At 45.7% G+C, this 21,092-nt stretch overlaps 3 protein-coding genes across 5 annotated transcripts in view; 2 read left to right on the top strand and 1 right to left on the bottom strand.

Moving 5' to 3' along the window:
- Window positions 1-1,644, top strand: LOC136434271 (uncharacterized). Its single transcript, XM_066427000.1, has 4 exons — window positions 1-105; window positions 380-475; window positions 626-729; window positions 1,019-1,644. The coding sequence occupies exons 2-4, from the start codon at window positions 382-384 to the stop codon at window positions 1,412-1,414; spliced, it is 594 nt and encodes a 197-aa protein (XP_066283097.1). The 5' UTR covers window positions 1-105; window positions 380-381; the 3' UTR covers window positions 1,415-1,644.
- A 2,695-nt stretch (window positions 1,645-4,339) lies between these two features.
- Window positions 4,340-21,092, bottom strand: part of LOC136434398 (uncharacterized) — a 38,656-nt gene continuing 21,903 nt past the window's right edge. For 2 of the 3 annotated variants that reach the window (XR_010755740.1, XR_010755741.1), the window contains exon 2: window positions 4,340-4,561. The gene's annotated coding sequence lies outside the window, so the exon portion shown is untranslated. Of the gene's footprint in view, window positions 4,562-5,053; window positions 5,648-21,092 lie in introns of those variants that run through there. The other variant, XR_010755739.1, reaches the window with a different exon arrangement.
- Window positions 5,706-6,832, top strand: LOC136434395 (uncharacterized). The gene is made up of 2 exons (XM_066427186.1): window positions 5,706-5,925; window positions 6,232-6,832. Exons 1-2 carry the CDS (start codon window positions 5,815-5,817, stop codon window positions 6,649-6,651), a joined length of 531 nt encoding a protein of 176 aa, XP_066283283.1. The 5' UTR covers window positions 5,706-5,814; the 3' UTR covers window positions 6,652-6,832.

The following is a 21,092-nucleotide window of genomic DNA, read 5'->3' as shown; positions in this document are numbered from 1 at the left end:
AGTCAGTGTATTTGTCGAGACAAAGTTTGACCGTACAACTGTAGAAAGGCGACGTCAAGGCAAACCGATACTTTGATAAGGAGTCCCAGAGACAAGCTAATCCAAGTATGTTTTCACATATGTCTCATTTTCTTTTTGAATTTGTACGTGTTTACGTTCGTCTATTGTTGGTGCACGTAAGCAGAACGGCATAGAACCACATTACACACGTAATGGCTTTGAAAAACTGTAGGTTGCTTTTACTGTCAACATAGAATCAGTGACAATACAATAAATTGAAGAGCACCAGGAGGGATGAGGAAAGTGCAAATTTGTCACTACGGTTCAAAGTCCTGAACATCTTCTCAATTTTATGTACATTCCATCCTTTTAATCACAGTCATGGATCGTTGTAAAAACTGCCATTCACGGGTCGAGCCACACTTTAACTACTGTGACTTCTGCGGTGAACCCCAGCGGAAAATAGAGGAACCCGGTGAGTATCTTTTATGTTTACAACAGCCCGCCACAACGTTCCTACGCTAGCAGACGACGAGACAGTTATGATTGCGCAATGTTCTGGCATCCTCAAATGAAGTTTCTAACTATTGTTTGCTCAATGCTGACATTCATATCCTTATCACAGCTTCAATGGCACCAAAGTACTGCAGCAGGTGCGGTCTGCGTGCGTCCGGAGATGACAATTTCTGCATTAGCTGTGGAAATCGATTAAGGAGAGGGTATATGCTGGTGAGACACATTTTCTATGCAGTTACTAAAAGAAAACATAAAGCCAGGGTGAAGTGGGTATTTCGCTCTCTGGCGAATTTGATATCTTCTGGAAAACACAATGCAACGGTGCAGTTTCAAGAATGACCCCATCAGCCCTTAGTTTGTGTTTAAGATCAAAAGTAGGATAATAAACAATCAGTTGCACCGGCCCAACAAATGTTACAGAATAGAAAAGAGTAAGAACTGTCTGTTTCTTTCTTCTGTAACAGTTGTTTTCAGAGAGACGCATTCAATCCTATTTTTACAGGTTGAAGACGTAGACTGCTCTCCATACATCTATCACGGCGATATCACAAGTTTCCTATACAAACATTACGAGCGTCTGTTGGAGACCGATCGCAGACTCCTACGGGAGGCTACTACACTCGTCACAAGTGAGAGCCGCTGGGTCATGAAGAATGCGCAACTTACGGTATACGGAAAGCGCATGAAGGTGGTATTCTTTTCCAAGGACAAAACCAACAAATATGTGGTCCACCTCACTGGGGAAGATCGTCCAACTCAACAAGTGGAGGAAAAGGGATGGAAGCTGCAGGTGCGCGACGGCTTCAAGACGGCCTGGGGCTGGATGAAAAACGCGGCTAGCACAGCATTTGGGGCTCTGTCCGGTATGGCGAGGTTAGCAATTGGATGGAATCGATAACCAAAATAAAATTTGCTCGTCCATATACGCTTGTATAATGTCATAACCATAGGATATGAGTTTGTTACAATTTCATGATGACGTTGCCAGTCTGATGGCCTTTGGGGCAATTTTTCTCTGTGTTCATTATGCAAATTGCAAACTTTTTATTTCGTTGCCTTCTGTACGTGTGTGTGTGTGTGTTTGTGTGTGTGTGAGTGTGTGTACGTGTGTGTGTGTGTGTGTGTGTTTGTGTGTGTGTGTGTGTGTGTGTGTGTTTGTGTGTGTGTGAGTGTGTGTACGTGTGTGTGTGTGTGTGTGTGTGTGTGTGTACGTGTGTGTGTTTGTGTGTGTGTGTGTGTGTGTGTGTGTGTGTTTGTGTGTGTGTGTGTGTTAATATTGCATGCAACTTGTTAGACTAAGGTTTCTGTGGCTCGTGTACTTCTGTATCGTCACTTTGTGTCCTTCGGCCATGTTGGTTTTTAACTTGGGCACATTCAATGTTCTATCATGCATACGAGTAACAAGATGTGAGTTGCTTCCATAGTTTGACGTAGTTTTTGCTTTTACAAACGATGTATCAATATTTGATGACGAATTATATGAAATTGAATCATACTATAGATACGTTGCTAAGAGAACAATCAACTGTTTGTCTCAGAATGAACCAAAATATCACAACCACGACCAAAAGAATGTACAAAGGACAAAAGCATATGTTTTTGTAGCAATGGCATAAGTTATCTAAATTTTCAGTACTTAACATACGTGTGAGTCATGTTTCCATGGTATGCCCTGGTATCTGACAATGGTGTTTTCGTCGTCACCGAATGTTTTGGTTTTATGCCAGGAACCAATAAATCTTTCATCTGTACAAAAGCTGTTTTCAGTAACCATATACGCCTTATCAGTGACCAACGACTCTTTTATTGTGAAGGAACACTCATCATTTTACCATTAAACATACTGAGATAAGATACATCGGGGATTTTACGGCTCAAAAGCTTACGGTCACCGATCGGCCAAGGCCACAACATGTACAGTAGCTGATTGATAACACCGGTATAACTTGGTGTTAACCGCTACGTAAACACTAACTAAACCCAAGTAATTTTGCACTACTCAAAGTTATCCACGAATTATTCGGAAAAGCGGACAGTTCATGAATAAATTCATAATATCAAACGCGGTTCAGTTACCTTCCACATATAGTGAATCGATACGTAACTGTTATAGAGGGTTGAGTATCGAAAAGGCCGGGAGACACACCTGTAAGTATGCTCTCATTTGACAAGTCTGTATAACGTGCTAGCAACAATATGGGTTCCTCCCACAAAAATATTTAGAAGTTGCACCAAGACAATTGAATTTTGGCTTTACTGCCCTGTAGGTCAATGTTTTGTACATGACTATTATTCTCCAATCAGAGGTTTCGATTGATGGGCTAGCAATAGCCGTACTTTTTAGCGTTAAGAATAGCGGCCACTACTAGCCCCCGATCAAAACCTCTAATTGGAAAATAAGGCCCTGTACAGAAGCTAGGTTCGTGGACAAATCACTCCCTACCACTTCTTACAAGTGGACTCGTGCTGTATCTAATCAAAGCCCACCATAGATTACAAACAAGATTTCCTTGAAACCCTTAGAACATTTCTTCACGTCTTTGTACAACAGCTCGTGAGAGAGCTCTGGCTTACATGCTTTGCGTGGTCGACCACAAATAACATTGATCTAGGCAGCCCAGATCAGCATCATGACTGACATTTTTGGCATCAATTCTTTTCTTGTCAATACTGCACGCGCGGGTGGCTCGTGTTGCTATGATATATGACAATGGGGCTCTCCTCGTTGCCGAATGTTTTGGTTTCATAACATTTGGGCTTATCAGATTAGATCAGCAACCAATAAATCTCTCATTCCTGGTTCACAAAAGCTGTTTTCAGTCACATGCCCACCGTATGAGAAATTAATGACTCTTTTATTGCAAAAAAACACTCATTACTTTACCATTAAACATAATGAGATAATATACATCGGGAATTTTACGGCCCAAAAGGTCATCCGTCGGTCAAGGCCACAAGAGAAGCAGATAACAAAAAAAGAACCACTGATTTAACTTTTTTTACCCAAGCTAAACATCTGCGAATGTTTCCGAAAAGTGAGCAGTTCATGATTAGTAACGAAAAATTTTGCTAAGTAACTTCTCACATACAGTGCCTAGAAGGGTTGAGCATAGATATGGTGGGGGGATACAAATGCAACAGCGACGGGAACTGCGCTACAATTTGACAGGTCTTTACACTAGGTTGCTATCGACGAGAGCTCGATGGTCCCACGATATTTAGATATCGTGTGAAAACGCTAAAAGATGCTGCCCTCTAAGTTAATGTTTTTATGTGCCTATGGGATAGCGCATCGGTTCACATCCTCTATGAATTGTATATTTTTATATTCCTCATGTACACTAGTGCATTCGTAAACGAAATTTAATGATGATTGCAAAAGGTCTATATCTGTTGATTCTATTGACAATTGATGATAAGATACGAGGAAGCGGAAATTCAATGTTTAGGCGCCTCAATAGGTTTAGGTTTGGGTTTGCTTCCTCCCCGAAGCCACCCGAAGAAGCCTTTGCTGCTCCTGTCGGTGCAGGTGAGTCTGATCTCGTCCTGTCCGTCCAGGTGAACCACGAACTTGTTCTCGGCCTGCCCCGCCCGGACTGTGTAGTCGTTCCCGTACATGTCATAGATCACCAGCTCCGCGTTACGCCACACCTGGGAACGAGATGAAGGTTATATAATCTCTGCTGCAGTACGGAGGTCACACACCAGAAGGCCAAAATTCAACCTTAAAGTTCGCCTTTCCAACACCGGCCTACATGCTAAGTGTCATTACAATCCATCCAGAGGTTCTTAAGTAATGCTCACCACAAACATACGGAAACACATAAACAGACTGTACCAAAACTATACCTTCATTTTTCATGAAGGTAACAATATCAAATCTCAAACAACTCACCTCTGGTTTTTCCCTCTCCAGTTCGGTGATGACCCTCTGCAGCATTTGTCTCAGCACCTCCTCTCGTTTATTATCATTCGAACCCTCGTTCCCGACATGCTTCACGATAAGCTTCCCAAGAACCACCTTGTTGATCTCCTGCACTTCGACCTGTGACACATAAAAAATCGAAGATAAACATGAGTACTGAAAAGAAATCTACTAGTTACCTTGTATCGGATTTTCATTAGAAAAGTATTTCTTCCACATTTCCTTTTGTTGATACTACAAACATTAACATACATGTATGACAGACACTTGTAAACTAAACCCTCCTAGTACTAGGCCTCCCTACAACCACCTGTAGCGCCATGGCTGTGTTATATTCACCAGGTGAACATCAATTACATGACCTTACGTATTGAACTAGGCAGACGGTGTGATTACACATAGAGCGCTGCAGAAATTTGGGAGGGGAGCTATCAAAGGCTTAGCCAATTTTTGGTACACCGCCGACCGATGTTTATTCGCAACCTTTCCTTGATACACCTGATTGCCCGTGAATGTGTAAACACATGGTGACGTTTTGCATGCTGGTACATGATCCAGGGCAGTATTTTCACACACAGAAACGTACAAGCCAGGAAGAGAGCGAACACAAACCTCATTGTTGTGCACAATAGTCTTCTGGCCCGAGGATACCATGAGATTGCCCATGGCGGTGTACTGGCCTAGCGTTAAGACGAGTTATTAAAGAACGACCAGCGGTCCGTAGCAACTGGTCTGTGAATTTCCGTGGGGCAAACTCTGAGAGTTGAGGCCTCCCGATAGGTAAGTGACGTAAGTCTAACGTACGTCGGGGATTTTCCATGGATGTTTACAGTTGCTTCTGGCAAAGAAAAGGCCTGTGATTGGTTGGTAGAGAGCGCGCCACTGACATTTGACCCTGGGACTTTCTGAATTCTATACAAAGCTCTACGTGCCATGACAACTTCTCTTTATTGGAGGAAAATGCTATCAGAAACCACGATAAGGAGAAAAAAAGAATCAAATACGATTCAAATTGACCTAAAACATCCAGCATTCCAAAAAAAAAAACACCATCCAAAATAAAGAAATGAAAAGGGAGCCTTAAGAAAAAATGCCAACAAAAGCTCACTGTAACACAATCTCATTCCATTGGGTAGTAACAGCGGAATACGTGAGGCAAACTCTAAAATTAGTCAGGGACTTATCGTGACGGTGTTGTTTGTCTGGATTGTGATTGGACAATATCGTGCCACGTGACTTATCGCTTCTTTCTAGAATGTTCGAGACACACCCGTTGATTCACTTCAGTGTTGACAGCCACTCGAAAGAGAAGTGCACCTAGTCTGCTTATAACCTCCTGTTCAGTACTAAAAGATAACTGCAACTGAAGCAAAATGGTTGTCCTTTCAAAGCCAATCTTCTGCAATGAGTGCGGTGCACGTGCCCAGCAGGAAGACAACTTCTGCGACAACTGCGGGGAAAGGTTGAGGAAGAGGAAGGTTCTGGTGAGACTTCATTCGCATGATTTTTTTTAAAGACAAAATACACTTTCAAATGCCATTGCAAACAACTTTTTCTCTCGCCGACGACGTTACCCAACCTAAGACGAACACCTAAATGGTAAAAAAAACTTATATCAAACCAGTATGTCGCCTTCGGGAAAACATGAAAAACTATTCGAATTTCACACTGACAATTCGTTTGTGCAGATTATTCCTCATGTCAAAACTCCGTGTTACGTTAACTGAAACCCAAGATTTGATTCGAAACAAAAGTACATGTGATGAGAAGGTGCCTATTTCTCCTTACAGGAAACGAATGTCCACTGCCCCGAGTACATCGACCACTCGGACATCGCAAAATTCCTGTATGACAACAACGACCGGCTTGCGGACACGGACCGCAGACTTCTACAGGAGGCCCTTGAACTGATCACAAGCCAGCCCAAGTGGGTTCGGAAGCACGCCACAGTCGCAGTGTACGGTCAGCTTGTAAGGGCAACCTTCTGCTCCGGCGACAGAACCAACAAGTTCGTCGTACAGCTCAACTCCGAGGATCGCCCGACCCATGTGGTAGAAGAGAGGGGGTGGCGTCTGTGGTTCCGGGACGGCTTTAAGACTGCCTGGGGGTGGTTCAAAGATGTCGCTGGATCCCTCGTGGGCCCTTTGGTCAAGTCAGCTGGGTCCCTCGTGGGCCCTTTGGCCAATCTGGCTATTGGTTGGTCGCGTTAGTGTTACTAACGATTATCCTTTAAACATCTGTGTATGCAGTGTGTCTAGGCTAAACTTTGAGATGTGCCATGTGGGCTATGTTAAATAACGTGTGTGTTTGAATCGTAGAAAATGATGGAGAGAGGGTTCTGAGAAATGGCTGTGTGTGGCCGGCACTGGAATAAAGTTGTGTGCATAGTGATCTTGGGTGTTCGTTTGATCGTTTTATTTGGATCGATTTATTTGGACCTGTTAGACTGTAGTCTGCCGCAGCAGCTGCAGGTGTATAAAAAATTGGCAAATAGCCAGGAACTTTCCAGTGCGTAATAGATACCCACGCCGCCACCTTTTTTTCCAATATGGTTATTTGTATAGCACAGAGCGTCACATGTCAATGTTAACAACAGCCAATGTCTCCTAGCAACCTTCCCCGCTAGTCAGTATTATCGCAAATTCGACTTTGAACCTTGTTTTTCTGCACAACAGTCTAAGGTTTCAAGGTAATCAAGAGGTTGTTGAAAGCACTGGTTGGACCTAATTCGTTTTCGACGTGAAGGTGTTGCATCAGATTTACAGGTATCTGGCAACTGGCCAGGTACTTCCCATCACGTCATGGTTTCACTTGACTTGGGCTGAATGCGTGTTTACTCCCTGGCCCTGGGACTTTCCAATTCTTTTTAAGGTCGCAGGTGGAGTGTTTGTAAGATGGGTGTAGAATAGTACCCCAAAACATCACATCAATTCTAATATCCCCATTGGCGAACGCTGTACTGTATGATATGACAATATATCGGCTCTAAGACTGTATGAATTGGACTGTGAAGCTTCACAGTCGCTGTACAAATACGCCTTATTGTTGCAACTGCTGAACATCATTTTGAGAACGGCGTCAAAATCCGAAGAGCGTAGATGTTTTACTCGTCTGTTGATGAATCTATACATTACTAGCTGTTTTCGTACTCTTTGTGCACTCGCCTTTCAAGCATCGAAAAGTGGCATTTGCTGTAAAGTTAAGACCCCTACAGGTAAAATTACAGTCGTCTGTTACCTTCAATACACACTTGGTGGTACATTTTACTAACCAACCGCCATGTTTTGCAATCACTAAAGCAATGCCGCGTTCGGTCGAAGTTTTGACTCGCTGCACAACAAACCAAGATGACTGATTAACTCGACCTTCCAATGACACTGTTATGTACGATGGTCTTTTGTGTTGACAACGACGTCATCCAAGATGAAGTCTGGAGCTACTTTTAACAACGAAAAAATGTTTCTAGTCGTCTCGCGTGCTCTGATATATCACCTATGGGTGAACCTCGATCCAGTTCCTCTTGAATGAGCTACTGCGGGCGAGGTCGGAGGTCAGGAGTTTCCAATGTCATTCCTTTACAACAGAAAACCTCTGATTGGAGAAGGTTGTGTGTTTACAGAAATTTGATCTCTGTTCCCATTTCCTTTGTGCAACTATTTCATCATCTTCTCCCCAGCTTGGCAACACTGTCCCAGTAAACAAATAAAATATTCTGAATACTAAACATGTTTGCCAAGCCCTTCTGATTTTATCGTCTACGGAATGTATGCAATGTTGTTCTCTGCTGAATGAAAACACATAGTATAGGTGTGAAGAATTGTGACATACATGAACGTGAATGTAGTTGTATGAGCATCAATCATTGTTTGATAGATGCAGATATGATTAATGTTGAATGCAATTAGCAAGCTAGTTCGTGTGCATTGTGCAGTGGCCACATGATGCTTTATCGATATGTCTGACAACCCCCTTCGCTAGAAGGCAAGAAAGTACAGTGTCTGGTCCAAGAATAACTATAAATGAGGTATCTACACCTCATTTCAGCCTGCATAGGTTTAGGCTTGGTGTCCCTGCCCGTCAAAAACCAACTGAATAACCCGCTGATTGTAGGTACAGATGAGTCTGATCTCGTTATGTCCGTCTTATCTTTAATGAAAATATTCAGGGAACATAAGAAATACAAAGCTCATAGGAGACCTGCATACATTACAACAAGACCAATGTTTTAATAATGACATAGAGACACGTTTACAGAGACACATTTAGCCAGAGTCGGACACACCGTCCCTGATGTGATGTCACTGGTCATCGCTGACTACGACGGACGAACAACAACAACAACAAGAGACACGTTAAGCAAAAAATAGCAAAACACACGACAAATGTCAGGAGTAGCCTCTGCACGTACAATTTACCTTTCTGCCATTTGTACAAGACGAGCTACCTCTACAGTCGTAGGTTTTCTGTCTTGTAATAATGAAACTGAAAGGTCCTGTAAGTCAATGTTCAGGTGCTGATTCTATAGGTTTAGGTTTGGGTTTGCTTCCTCCCCGAAACCACCCGAAGAATCCTTTGCTGCTCCTGTCGGTACAGGTGAGTCTGATCTCGTCCTGTCCGTCCAGGTGAACCACGAACTTGTTCTCGGCCTGCCCCGCGCGCACCGTGTAGTCGTTCCCGTACATGTCATAGATCACCAGCTCCGCGTTACGCCACACCTGGGGACGGGACAAACATGATATAACCTTAGGAACACACACAGAACCCGCCCGGACCGTGTAGTCGTTCCCGTACATGTCATAGATCACCAGCTCCGCGTTACGCCACACCTGGGGACGGGACAAACATGATATAACCTTAGGAACACACACAGAACCCGCCCGGACAGTGTAGTCGTTCCCGTACATGTCATAGATCACCAGCTCCGCGTTACACCACACCTGGGGACAAACATGATATAACCTTAGGAACACACACAGAACCCGCCCGCACCGTGTAGTCGTTCCCGTACATGTCATAGATCACCAGCTCCGCGTTACGCCATACCTGGGGACAAACATGATATAACCTTAGGAACACACACAGAACCCGCCCGGACCGTGTAGTCGTTCCCGTACATGTCATAGATCACCAGCTCCGCGTTACGCCACACCTGGGGACGGGACAAACATGATATAACCTTAGGAACACACACAGAACCCGCCCGGACCGTGTAGTCGTTCCCGTACATGTCATAGATCACCAGCTCCGCGTTACGCCACACCTGGGGACGGGACAAACATGATATAACCTTAGGAACACGCACAGAACCCGCCCGGACCGTGTAGTCGTTCCCGTACATGTCATAGATCACCAGCTCTGCGTTACGCCACACCTGGAGACAAACATGATATAACCTTAGGAACACACACAGAACCCGCCCGGACCGTGTAGTCGTTCCCGTACATGTCATAGATCACCAGCTCCGCGTTACGCCACACCTGGGGACGGGACAAACATGATATAACCTTAGGAACACACACAGAACCCGCCCGGACCGTGTAGTCGTTCCCGTACATGTCATAGATCACCAGCTCCGCGTTACGCCACACCTGGGGACAAACATGATATAACCTTAGGAACACACACAGAACCCGCCCGGACCGTGTAGTCGTTCCCGTACATGTCATAGATCACCAGCTCCGCGTTACGCCACATCTGGGGACAAACATGATATAACCTTAGGAACACACACAGAACCCGCCCGGACCGTGTAGTCGTTCCCGTACATGTCATAGATCACCAGCTCCGCGTTACGCCACACCTGGGGACAAACATGATATAACCTTAGGAACACACACAGAACCCGCCCGGACCGTGTAGTCGTTCCCGTACATGTCATAGATCACCAGCTCCGCGTTACGCCACACCTGGGGACGGGACAAACATGGTATAACCTTAGGAACACACACAGAACCCGCCCGGACCGTGTAGTCGTTCCCGTACATGTCATAGATCACCAGCTCCGCGTTACGCCACACCTGGGGACGGGACAAACATGATATAACCTTAGGAACACACACAGAACCCGCCCGCACCGTGTAGTCGTTCCCGTACATGTCATAGATCACCAGCTCCGCGTTACGCCACACCTGGGGACGGGACAAACATGATATAACCTTAGGAACGCACACAGAACCCGCCCGCACCGTGTAGTCGTTCCCGTACATGTCATAGATCACCAGCTCCGCGTTACGCCACACCTGGGGACGGGACAAACATGATATAACCTTAGGAACACACACAGAACCCGCCCGGACCGTGTAGTCGTTCCCGTACATGTCATAGATCACCAGCTCCGCGTTACGCCACACCTGGGGACAAACATGATATAACCTTAGGAACACACACAGAACCCGCCCGGACCGTGTAGTCGTTCCCGTACATGTCATAGATCACCAGCTCCGCGTTACGCCACACCTGGGGACGGGACAAACATGATATAACCTTAGGAACACACACAGAACCCGCCCGGACCGTGTAGTCGTTCCCGTACATGTCATAGATCACCAGCTCCGCGTTACGCCATACCTGGGGACGGGACAAACATGATATAACCTTAGGAACACACACAGAACCCGCCCGGACCGTGTAGTCGTTCCCGTACATGTCATAGATCACCAGCTCCGCGTTACGCCACACCTGGGGACAAACATGATATAACCTTAGGAACACACACAGAACCCGCCCGCACCGTGTAGTCGTTCCCGTACATGTCATAGATCACCAGCTCCGCGTTACGCCACACCTGGGGACGGGACAAACATGATATAACCTTAGGAACACACACAGAACCCGCCCGGACCGTGTAGTCGTTCCCGTACATGTCATAGATCACCAGCTCCGCGTTACGCCACACCTGGGGACAAACATGATATAACCTTAGGAACACACACAGAACCCGCCCGCACCGTGTAGTCGTTCCCGTACATGTCATAGATCACCAGCTCCGCGTTACGCCACACCTGGGGACAAACATGATAGAACCTTAGGAACACACACAGAACCCGCCCGGACCGTGCAGTCGTTCCAGTACATGTCATAGATCACCAGCTCCGCGTTACGCCACACCTGGGGACGGGACAAACATGATAGAACCTTAGGAACACACACAGAACCCGCCCGCACCGTGTAGTCGTTCCCGTACATGTCATAGATCACCAGCTCCGCGTTACGCCACACCTGGGGACAAACATGATATAACCTTAGGAACACACACAGAACCCGCCCGCACCGTGTAGTCGTTCCCGTACATGTCATAGATCACCAGCTCCGCGTTACGCCACACCTGGGGACAAACATGATATAACCTTAGGAACACACACAGAACCCGCCCGCACCGTGTAGTCGTTCCCGTACATGTCATAGATCACCAGCTCCGCGTTACGCCACACCTGGGGACAAACATGATAGAACCTTAGGAACACACACAGAACCCGCCCGGACCGTGCAGTCGTTCCAGTACATGTCATAGATCACCAGCTCCGCGTTACGCCACACCTGGGGACGGGACAAACATGATAGAACCTTAGGAACACACACAGAACCCGCCCGGACCGTGTAGTCGTTCCCGTACATGTCATAGATCACCAGCTCCGCGTTACGCCACACCTGGGGACGGGACAAACATGATATAACCTTAGGAACACACACAGAACCCGCCCGCACCGTGTAGTCGTTCCCGTACATGTCATAGATCACCAGCTCCGCGTTACGCCACACCTGGGGACGGGACAAACATGATATAACCTTAGGAACACACACAGAACCCGCCCGGACCGTGTAGTCGTTCCCGTACATGTATAGATCACCAGCTCCGCGTTACGCCACACCTGGGGACGGGACAAACATGATATAACCTTAGGAACACACACAGAACCCGCCCGCACCGTGTAGTCGTTCCCGTACATGTCATAGATCACCAGCTCCGCGTTACGCCACACCTGGGGACGGGACAAACATGATATAACCTTAGGAACACACACAGAACCCGCCCGCACCGTGTAGTCGTTCCCGTACATGTATAGATCACCAGCTCCGCGTTACGCCACACCTGGGGACGGGACAAACATGATATAACCTTAGGAACACACACAGAACCCGCCCGCACCGTGTAGTCGTTCCCGTACATGTCATAGATCACCAGCTCCGCGTTACGCCACACCTGGGGACGGGACAAACATGATATAACCTTAGGAACACACACAGAACCCGCCCGCACCGTGTAGTCGTTCCCGTACATGTATAGATCACCAGCTCCGCGTTACGCCACACCTGGGGACGAGACAAACATGATATAACCTTAGGAACACACACAGAACCCGCCCGGACCGTGTAGTCGTTCCCGTACATGTATAGATCACCAGCTCAGCGTTACGCCACACCTGGGGACAAACATGATATAACCTTAGGAACACACACAGAACCCGCCCGGACCGTGTAGTCGTTCCCGTACATGTATAGATCACCAGCTCCGCGTTACGCCACACCTGGGGACGGGACAAACATGATATAACCTTAGGAACACACACAGAACCCGCCCGGACCGTGTAGTCGTTCCCGTACATGTCATAGATCACCAGCTCCGCGTTACGCCACACCTGGGGACGGGACAAACATGATATAACCTTAGGAACACACACAGAATCCGCCCGCACCGTGTAGTCGTTCCCGTACATGTCATAGATCACCAGCTCCGCGTTACGCCACACCTGTGGACAAACATGATATAACCTTAGGAACACACACAGAACCCGCCCGGACCGTGTAGTCGTTCCCGTACATGTCATAGATCACCAGCTCCGCGTTACGCCACACCTGGGGACAGAACAAACATGATATAACCTTAGGAACACACACAGAACCCGCCCGGACCGTGTAGTCGTTCCCGTACATGTCATAGATCACCAGCTCCGCGTTACGCCACACCTGGGAACGGGACAAACATGATATAACCTTAGGAACACACACAGAACCCGCCCGGACCGTGTAGTCGTTCCCGTACATGTCATAGATCACCAGCTCCGCGTTACGCCACACCTGGGGACAAACATGATAGAACCTTAGGAACACACACAGAACCCGCCCGGACCGTGTAGTCGTTCCCGTACATGTCATAGATCACCAGCTCCGCGTTACGCCACACCTGGGGACGGGACAAACATGATGTAACCTTAGGAACACACACAGAACCCGCCCGGACCGTGTAGTCGTTCCCGTACATGTCATAGATCACCAGCTCCGCGTTACGCCACACCTAAGGAAGATATAAAAATTATATAACCTTATGAAACTAAAAATTACTATCATAATATGATAAACGTACAGCTAGCGGGACAGACCTGCACCACTTCTTCCTTGCATCAAAAGTCACCTGCCACAAAAAATTAAGATAAAAAAAAATGATTTGAAAATCAAGACCATAGCAAGGCCAGAACAAAAATTAGCAAACCGGAAGTTCTGCTGCAGTACCAAGGTCACACACCAGGAGAGGCAAAAATCAACCTTGAACTTCGCCTTTCCAACACCCACCCATATACTAGATGCCTCTATAATCCATCCAGAGGTTCTTTATTCATGCTCACTTCAAACATCAGGAAACACACACAAACACATACATAGACGCTCCAAAAACAATACCTTCATTTTTCAAGAAGGTAACAACATGAAATCTCTACATGCACAGGCTTGATAAATGAAACATAACAACAGCTCTAATACAGCGCACCTCCGTTTTTTCCCTCTCCAGTTCCGTGATGACCCTCTGTAGCATCTGCCTCAGCACCTCCTCTCGTTTGTTATCATTCGAACCCTCGTTCCCGACATGCTTCACGATAAGCTTCCCCAGGACGACCTTGTTGATCTCCTGAACTTCGACCTGTGACGTGTTTTAGAAAATACGTGAAAATCGACTATTTCAAAAGTTTGCAGACAAACTTCTAAGCGAACTAAAGTTATTTTTTAGATGAAATGCCTGGATCACCACCCCTATGCAATTGCCATACATCTAGCACAGTGAAGGAAATTATAGCGTTGTCATAGTCAATATAGTTTTACGAATCATAGTGATCATTTCAGGCGGCAAACCTCCTTACTCTCATATATCATTTCACAATGAGAAATCGTCGCATTTCTTTATTTGTCGTGAAAATAAAATACTAATTTTCAAAATATGTATCCAATCATGATAATCCGTACAACGTATGTATGCGCCATGATCATATCGTTCTTATCTTTTTATTTTTTGGGAATATATCACTGTTCCATCATTTACGCAAAGAAGGCAAAATGCAGAGTGCAGCGGTTGTAAGTTACAAGTGTTAGGACAGGAAGGAACTCAACATAGGACTAGGATGTTATGAGATCAGTTCACGGTGGCCACATAGCTGATTCTTGAAAATGTATTCGTTCACTCTTGAGTTTGAGCGTGTACAAACAAAGTAACAAACGCTGTTTAATGCACAACATCTCTGTCAGTGTGAACACTTGGAAACAAACACGTTATTTGTAGAAACGAGTACCGCGTCGGCAAGGCACTGCCATATAGCGGTTCAATTGCGACCATCGTTACGGTACGTGACGCCAAAGAACTGCACTGCCTACCTCGTTATTGTGTACGATGGTCTTCTGTGGTGACGATACCATCAGGTTCCCCATGATGACGGTTTCAGCTAATGCCAAGGAGAAAAGAAGTTGTTCCTGGTCGCCCCGCGTCTTTTCACCGCCAATGAAGGTTGTCTCACTTCCGCCTTGTGTGGTACTGCAGGTGAGAGGTCAAAGGTCAAAGGCTTTCTGTAGTCTTGCTTACCGTTACAACAGAGCGACTTTTAGCTGTCTAAATCCAATGCTTATTGTATAATCTTTTTTTTTATTTCAGTACAATTCGTTTTGGGATTAGCGATCACAAAATTGATATTAAAGACTGTATACCCTCCATGCCTAATGAGGGTGTAGTTCGCAGAACAAACTTTTGAGAAGGGGATTCCCCGTCCTAATGCACACGTCATAGGGGAAAAACGTTCGTCGGAAAAAGGGAACAAAATGTCTGCATAGTTTTCACAGCCTGGCTGTTGTTTCCTATACCACTTGGAAGACAGTGCATCATTGTACAAGTAAGTAACTATTGTCTGGACGTTACCTATTTTCGTTATGATGTGTTTCATCCCTTTTTAGCTTCCTCTATCATTAGGCCTTGTACTTATAAGGTATAATGTTCAGCGATGTTAATGTTGTGCCCCCCTCCCAAGCTTGATCTATCGTCTGAATGCAGTGACGTTATATATATTTCTTCGGTAATCGCTAATTTCTTGCCCAGAAGGTTTGCGGTTGAACAGCGCTTGCACAACTCAAGAAGTTATGACTGGAGTGTCATGAAATGTGGGATGTGGGTACATCTGGTCCATATACCATAATAGCTAAACTCTCGCTTTAACGACGGTTCTTTTTGACAAAGACAAGCTGTACTTATTTCATATTCATTCATTGTTTTAGTTTAATAGTCTTTGTACCTCCATGTGCTTTTCAGAAAGTGGCTGATCCAGGAAAAGGGACATTAACACAGTCTCGGATACCAGTGTTTTCCGGCCGGTGGCCACAACAACTTACATGTAAACTGAAATGGGGGTGACGTCCTCCAAATTCCCTTCGGAATGCCAATGCGGTACCGGTGTCACTGCAGTTGGCAGTCAGTCGCGACGTAATCGGAGTTCAAGAACTGGTACAGGCAAAAAGCTATATTTGTATTGATGATAATAGTAAACGATACAACCGCCTTAAAGCGCCCCAGGCTATATTCAAATTACTCTCACAGGGAAGCCATTTTGATGGGTATGAATGAGACACTACATATTTCCAAGGATGAACAAATTTCAAAGTAAATCCATTCTGAGTTGATTCTTGCTCTTGTCCATTATATTTTCTAGTAGAAATATAGTGCCAACAACAGTGTGCATTTTTCCTTTCTGCAGACAATGTTTTTGAAAAAGGAATATAAAGTTTTATATAATTAGATGGTATACATGCCTACGTTTCTAATCCGTGTGCATCCTTTTTCTTTCAGACATATGTCCGCAGTGCTACGAGAGCATGAACAATAAAAGACAATACTCTCCACGATATCAAAAACTAAATCCTATTAAGATTCCTAATGTCTACGTGAACGACGCACCAGACACAGCCGATGTCTACCAACCGCTCAGCACAAACATCTACCAAGAAGAGCATACGTATACATCCCCGGTACCTACCTACGGTGCACACGTCAACATAGAGCCGGACCTATCAAAGCCGCAGATGTATTCCTGCAGAAGCGACCCACCTAAAGCACTCAAGGGCAAAAATGGTAAGCTCCTTAACGGCGTAACACTCTGTAGCGGTAAATCAATTGAAGAGATCGAGTGACTCCATATCCATGTGTTCATCACTAATGATTTTCCTTTAGCCTTGATTCATAATCTGACATATGGTTGATGGGAATTTCTTTGTGTGTTTCATTGTTGATGTTGGAACATTCCAATGCTCATAAAGAATCAGATGACTCACAGATAGTACTTGTGTTGATCCAATGAATCTGTAACAAATTCCATCTTCCCATTTCTATAGTGCACCGGTCTACATCTGCGGTTAATGAGCAGTCGAAAGTTAATCGAGACACAAAGCAGACTTCGGTGAGACCCATTAATCTTCTAGAGTCTAGACTTTTCACACCGTGGAAGTTGAATGAACATGCTGTAACACACAGTTGGGACCAAAGAAGACGTTCGCTTTTTTCTATTTTTCCAAGGCGAATATTAACTATCACCTGGTTATTCTGTTTGTTTGTCAGTTTTTTTTTGCTTATTTTTGTCGTAAATTGCAACAGGGCAGTGTTACAATGATTCACCACATGTGTAATTGGCTAGTAAACGCAAAATATTTGCACTCCATGAATCTTGGCCATGAAAATCTTATGATGTTATTCCGCCTACAAATAAAAAAGTCCAGTCAAACAACTAATCATTGTTTTAATCGTCGCCGATTTGATTGGCTAAAGATGTTAAGTTTTGATACTGGAGTACGAGTGTTGTGTTTTACTTCGTTTCTATCTGTCCAGATTGTTTCAGATTCAATAAAACCAATATCAATGGAAGAGACACCCGAGGCAACCAAGATAGGTACGCGCCAATCCCAGCAGCAGTCTCCACCAAACGAACCGAGTACAGAAGAAGAGGTCGGAAACCTGGAAAACCTGGCAGTTGGTGAAGATGAGAGGACTTTGATACATCTATTGTCCAAGTTCCGTGACACTGTCGGGGTACCCAATGCCATTGACTCGGGTACAGATAACCTTTCCACTCTGCGATTTGCGGCAGGAGTCTTCGACAAACGCGGCGGACACCTGGCGTTAGAACATCTGGGGATCGACCTGTACGTACCTCCCGACGCTGTCTCGGATGCGAATACCGAGATTTTCCTGTACGCTCGAGAGGCAGAAGAGTCCGAAAGAGATGAGGGAGGAAAGAAGTGGACGCCGCCTGTGATCCAATGCGGTCCGCACGGACTCACGTTCAACAGACACGTCATCTTGACCGTGAAACACCCCGCCAAGGACCTGACCAAATGGTCGTTCAAGTTCCAGGCAAGCAGTACGGATATCGGAGAGACTCCGGATTGGAAAGACCTGACCCAAGACCCCTCGGCCATGTGTTTCGCACATGAAGACAAGACAGTCATCTTTGTGGACCATTTCACCTTGTTCAATGTGACTGGCGAGCTAGCTGGCGCAGGAGGCGGAGACGAAGTCGAGTCGCGACGGTTTAGAATGGGAATCTTTGCTGAGCCTTTGTTCAAAGACACCGAGATGTTCCAACTCAGGGTCCGCTTCTGGCAGGACAACGATGAAGAAGAGCAGGTCAGTTTAGATTTTTTTTCTCTTACATAATTCTTGTAAAACAGATGGGCTAAACGCTGTCAACTGTCTAGAGTGCAGCGTTAGAGTTATCTATGTATCTTGAACAGTCATTCACGTATAGGAATTAAACCTTGAATCAATTTTGTGGTTTCCAGCGGGCGCAAAACAAGGAGCGGCTACTCGGAGCGATGCAGCTCAGTGATGACAAGGTGCTCCACCTAGCGGGAGACGGCGGAAACCTGTCTGTGGTGTTGGAGTGGCTGTTTGCTGGCTGGCGAGTAACCAGTGGTGATAGACAGGTGAGGATACATGGATTTGATACGCCACAGCCGCTCAAACTTCATGGCTTCGTCTTTGAATTTTCACACAGTTTGACCATTTATGTTTGAAAACCGCACAGGTGAACATTGAATGTCGAATGGCACCGGCCACCACCACATACAACTGAACGATGATAAACACACTTAACGTCTTTCTCCTCAGACCATCCCCTTTGGCAGCCTGTGGAACGACTACGCCGAGATACCGTCCTGCTCGTTCGGTTTGGAGAGAGAACCAACCGGCCCTCCTCCCAATAGAGTGGCCTGCAGGGTGACGGCTCTACAGGCGGCCCACCCCGGGAACTCCGTCAGTATCGACGTGCTGAAGCAGCTGCGTCCTCGCCAGGTGAGTATAGGCGTGTCTAGGAAGACTAGACCCATATCGTTCATTACTGATATGGACTGCATCTTTATTGGCCAATTGTTGTATGATTTATCAATTGTGGATTTAGATACCAATTCTATACCAAAACACACTTTGGCCAGATAGTTTGAATCCAAAATCAGACCATAAACAAAGAATAGCCAATTATTTTCTTGTATTTGTTTTCAAATAATGATCGATAAAGTTACATCCTAGACCTTATGGAGTGCGACCTTATTAAAGATATAACATTTTCTTTTTGATGGATACTGTAATTGGCTGAATAAGAATGACTTAATTTTCTTTATACTTATTCTTTTCAGTCAACTGATTGCGAAAGTCTCTCAGCTGCGGTCCTCGGTCCTGACCTCGGTCCTGAGTCCACATTCTTACAACTGCAGCCGGAACTCCACCCTACCCCCAGGTGCATCCCTCAGTTTCCTGACGAGGAACAGTTCGGCCGTCTGTGTCTGGAGTTAGACCTGGAGAATCCAACTGGAAACGACTGGCGTGGCGTAGCAGAGGCGCTGCACCTCCCCTACGATTTCATACAGTGGATTAGACAGAAGAAGGACCCAACCAGGAGGCTGTTGGACTTCCTTGTGGCACTACACAAGGAGGACTCGCTGCGCGTGTTGCGGGATGCACTGGCGGAGGTCGGCCATGAGAGAGCGCTGCAGATGGTGGAAGCAATGATGGGGACTTCTGGCAATGGCCCGGCTGCAGGCGCTGGGGTGCAGCACAAAGGTGAACGTCAGCAGTCATCAGATGGACAGCCCTTTGTCGGCATGTGGCACGACGATGATAACGGCCATGGCACCGCGCCGAAAGAGGTACTGAGTCTCAGCGCCTATTCACCAAACACGGGCGGATGTAACGTAAACAACAATGGTCCTCTACCCTCCCAGACGAAACAGCCTCTTTCCAACGGCAGTACTACAGTCGAGAAAGTGTCCGGCGAGAGGTCGCTGGGAGACGGGCAAGAAGCGGACACCTCCATGCCATCAACCAGGAGCGTCGCAACCGAAAACACCTCGCAGGTGTCACCCGCAGAGGGAAACAACAACTCAGTAACCACCCCGAAAGGTTTGCAGATCCAGGCTAATGGATACTACAGCGACTACAGCCGCAACCATCCTGGCATTCTAGATGGAGGACGAGGTATGAGACAACCTGGCCGATCGGCACTCTCTTTGCTCTTTGATCATTTCTGAACACGGTCGAAATTCCAAGCAGAAAGTCAGTCCAATCCCAGCCTTCAACAGCGACAGAAGAAGACAAAGCAGACAAAGCAAAACAGTGATCGTAGGCCTAAGGCGTCTCTTCTTTCGACTCAAAAGTCATGTTGAGACTTTTAGGGAAAAACAGAAATGGGTTAAACATAAGAATAAACACAACGTGACGCAACGTGAAGCCACACAGTTTTTGCAAAAATCAGTACCAGATCCAGGACCTCAAAAGAACAAGAAAAGGTGAGGTCACGGCATTCCAACAAAAATGAGATTTAGGTCAACGTGTGATATATTTCCTAAACTATTTCCAAACATACTAGTAGACTCACCAAAGTATTCCTGTGGTGGCAAATTATTTAGCTTTGACTGATAGCTTCGACCATTTTAACCAATACTCCTCTATCTATTCATAAGAGATGGTGACCATAATCAATTTGATGGACGAATATCAGTAGCTATAGGTATTGCAGCAATTTAGGTGCCATAATGCAGTTAATCATGATGTTATAGAAATCTTATCAATATGTACCACTTGTGCCCAAATATATAGAGTTTAAGTTAAAAAGCTAAATTGACGTGGTGAAGGAAAATATATATCAGTTATAATTTGTTAGAATTTAAGGGTACTGCAAATGGAACTTGTTCGGTGTTTTTGCTTTTTGGTTTTATATTACAGTTAGTAGCAACAGTTAACTTTTAAGAAGCATTGTATGTTAACAAGGTATAATTCTACACTTCTGGTGTGTTTTTATGTATTTTTCATGTATTTACTTGTGGTGTTGGTGGTGGTCTTTTAAAGTTTATAAGCTGG

This window comes from Branchiostoma lanceolatum, chromosome 5, assembly GCF_035083965.1.
Source record: "Branchiostoma lanceolatum isolate klBraLanc5 chromosome 5, klBraLanc5.hap2, whole genome shotgun sequence".
NCBI lineage: Eukaryota > Metazoa > Chordata > Leptocardii > Amphioxiformes > Branchiostomatidae > Branchiostoma > Branchiostoma lanceolatum.
The sequence above is the reverse complement of the archived record's forward strand: the minus strand, read 5'-3'. Positions and strand labels throughout refer to the sequence as shown.

What these genes read in the sequence shown, in the direction of transcription:
- LOC136434271 (XM_066427000.1), top strand. Translation starts at nt 382, where the DNA reads ATGGATCGTTGTAAAAACTGCCATTCACGGGTCGAGCCACACTTTAAC. An exon ending in GCGGAAAATAGAGGAACCCG is followed by an intron (nt 476 to 625) that starts GTGAGTATCTTT and finishes TCCTTATCACAG; the next exon opens with CTTCAATGGCACCAAAGTAC. An exon ending in TAAGGAGAGGGTATATGCTG is followed by an intron (nt 730 to 1,018) that starts GTGAGACACATT and finishes CTATTTTTACAG; the next exon opens with GTTGAAGACGTAGACTGCTC.
- LOC136434395 (XM_066427186.1), top strand. Translation starts at nt 5,815, where the DNA reads ATGGTTGTCCTTTCAAAGCCAATCTTCTGCAATGAGTGCGGTGCACGT. An exon ending in TGAGGAAGAGGAAGGTTCTG is followed by an intron (nt 5,926 to 6,231) that starts GTGAGACTTCAT and finishes TTCTCCTTACAG; the next exon opens with GAAACGAATGTCCACTGCCC.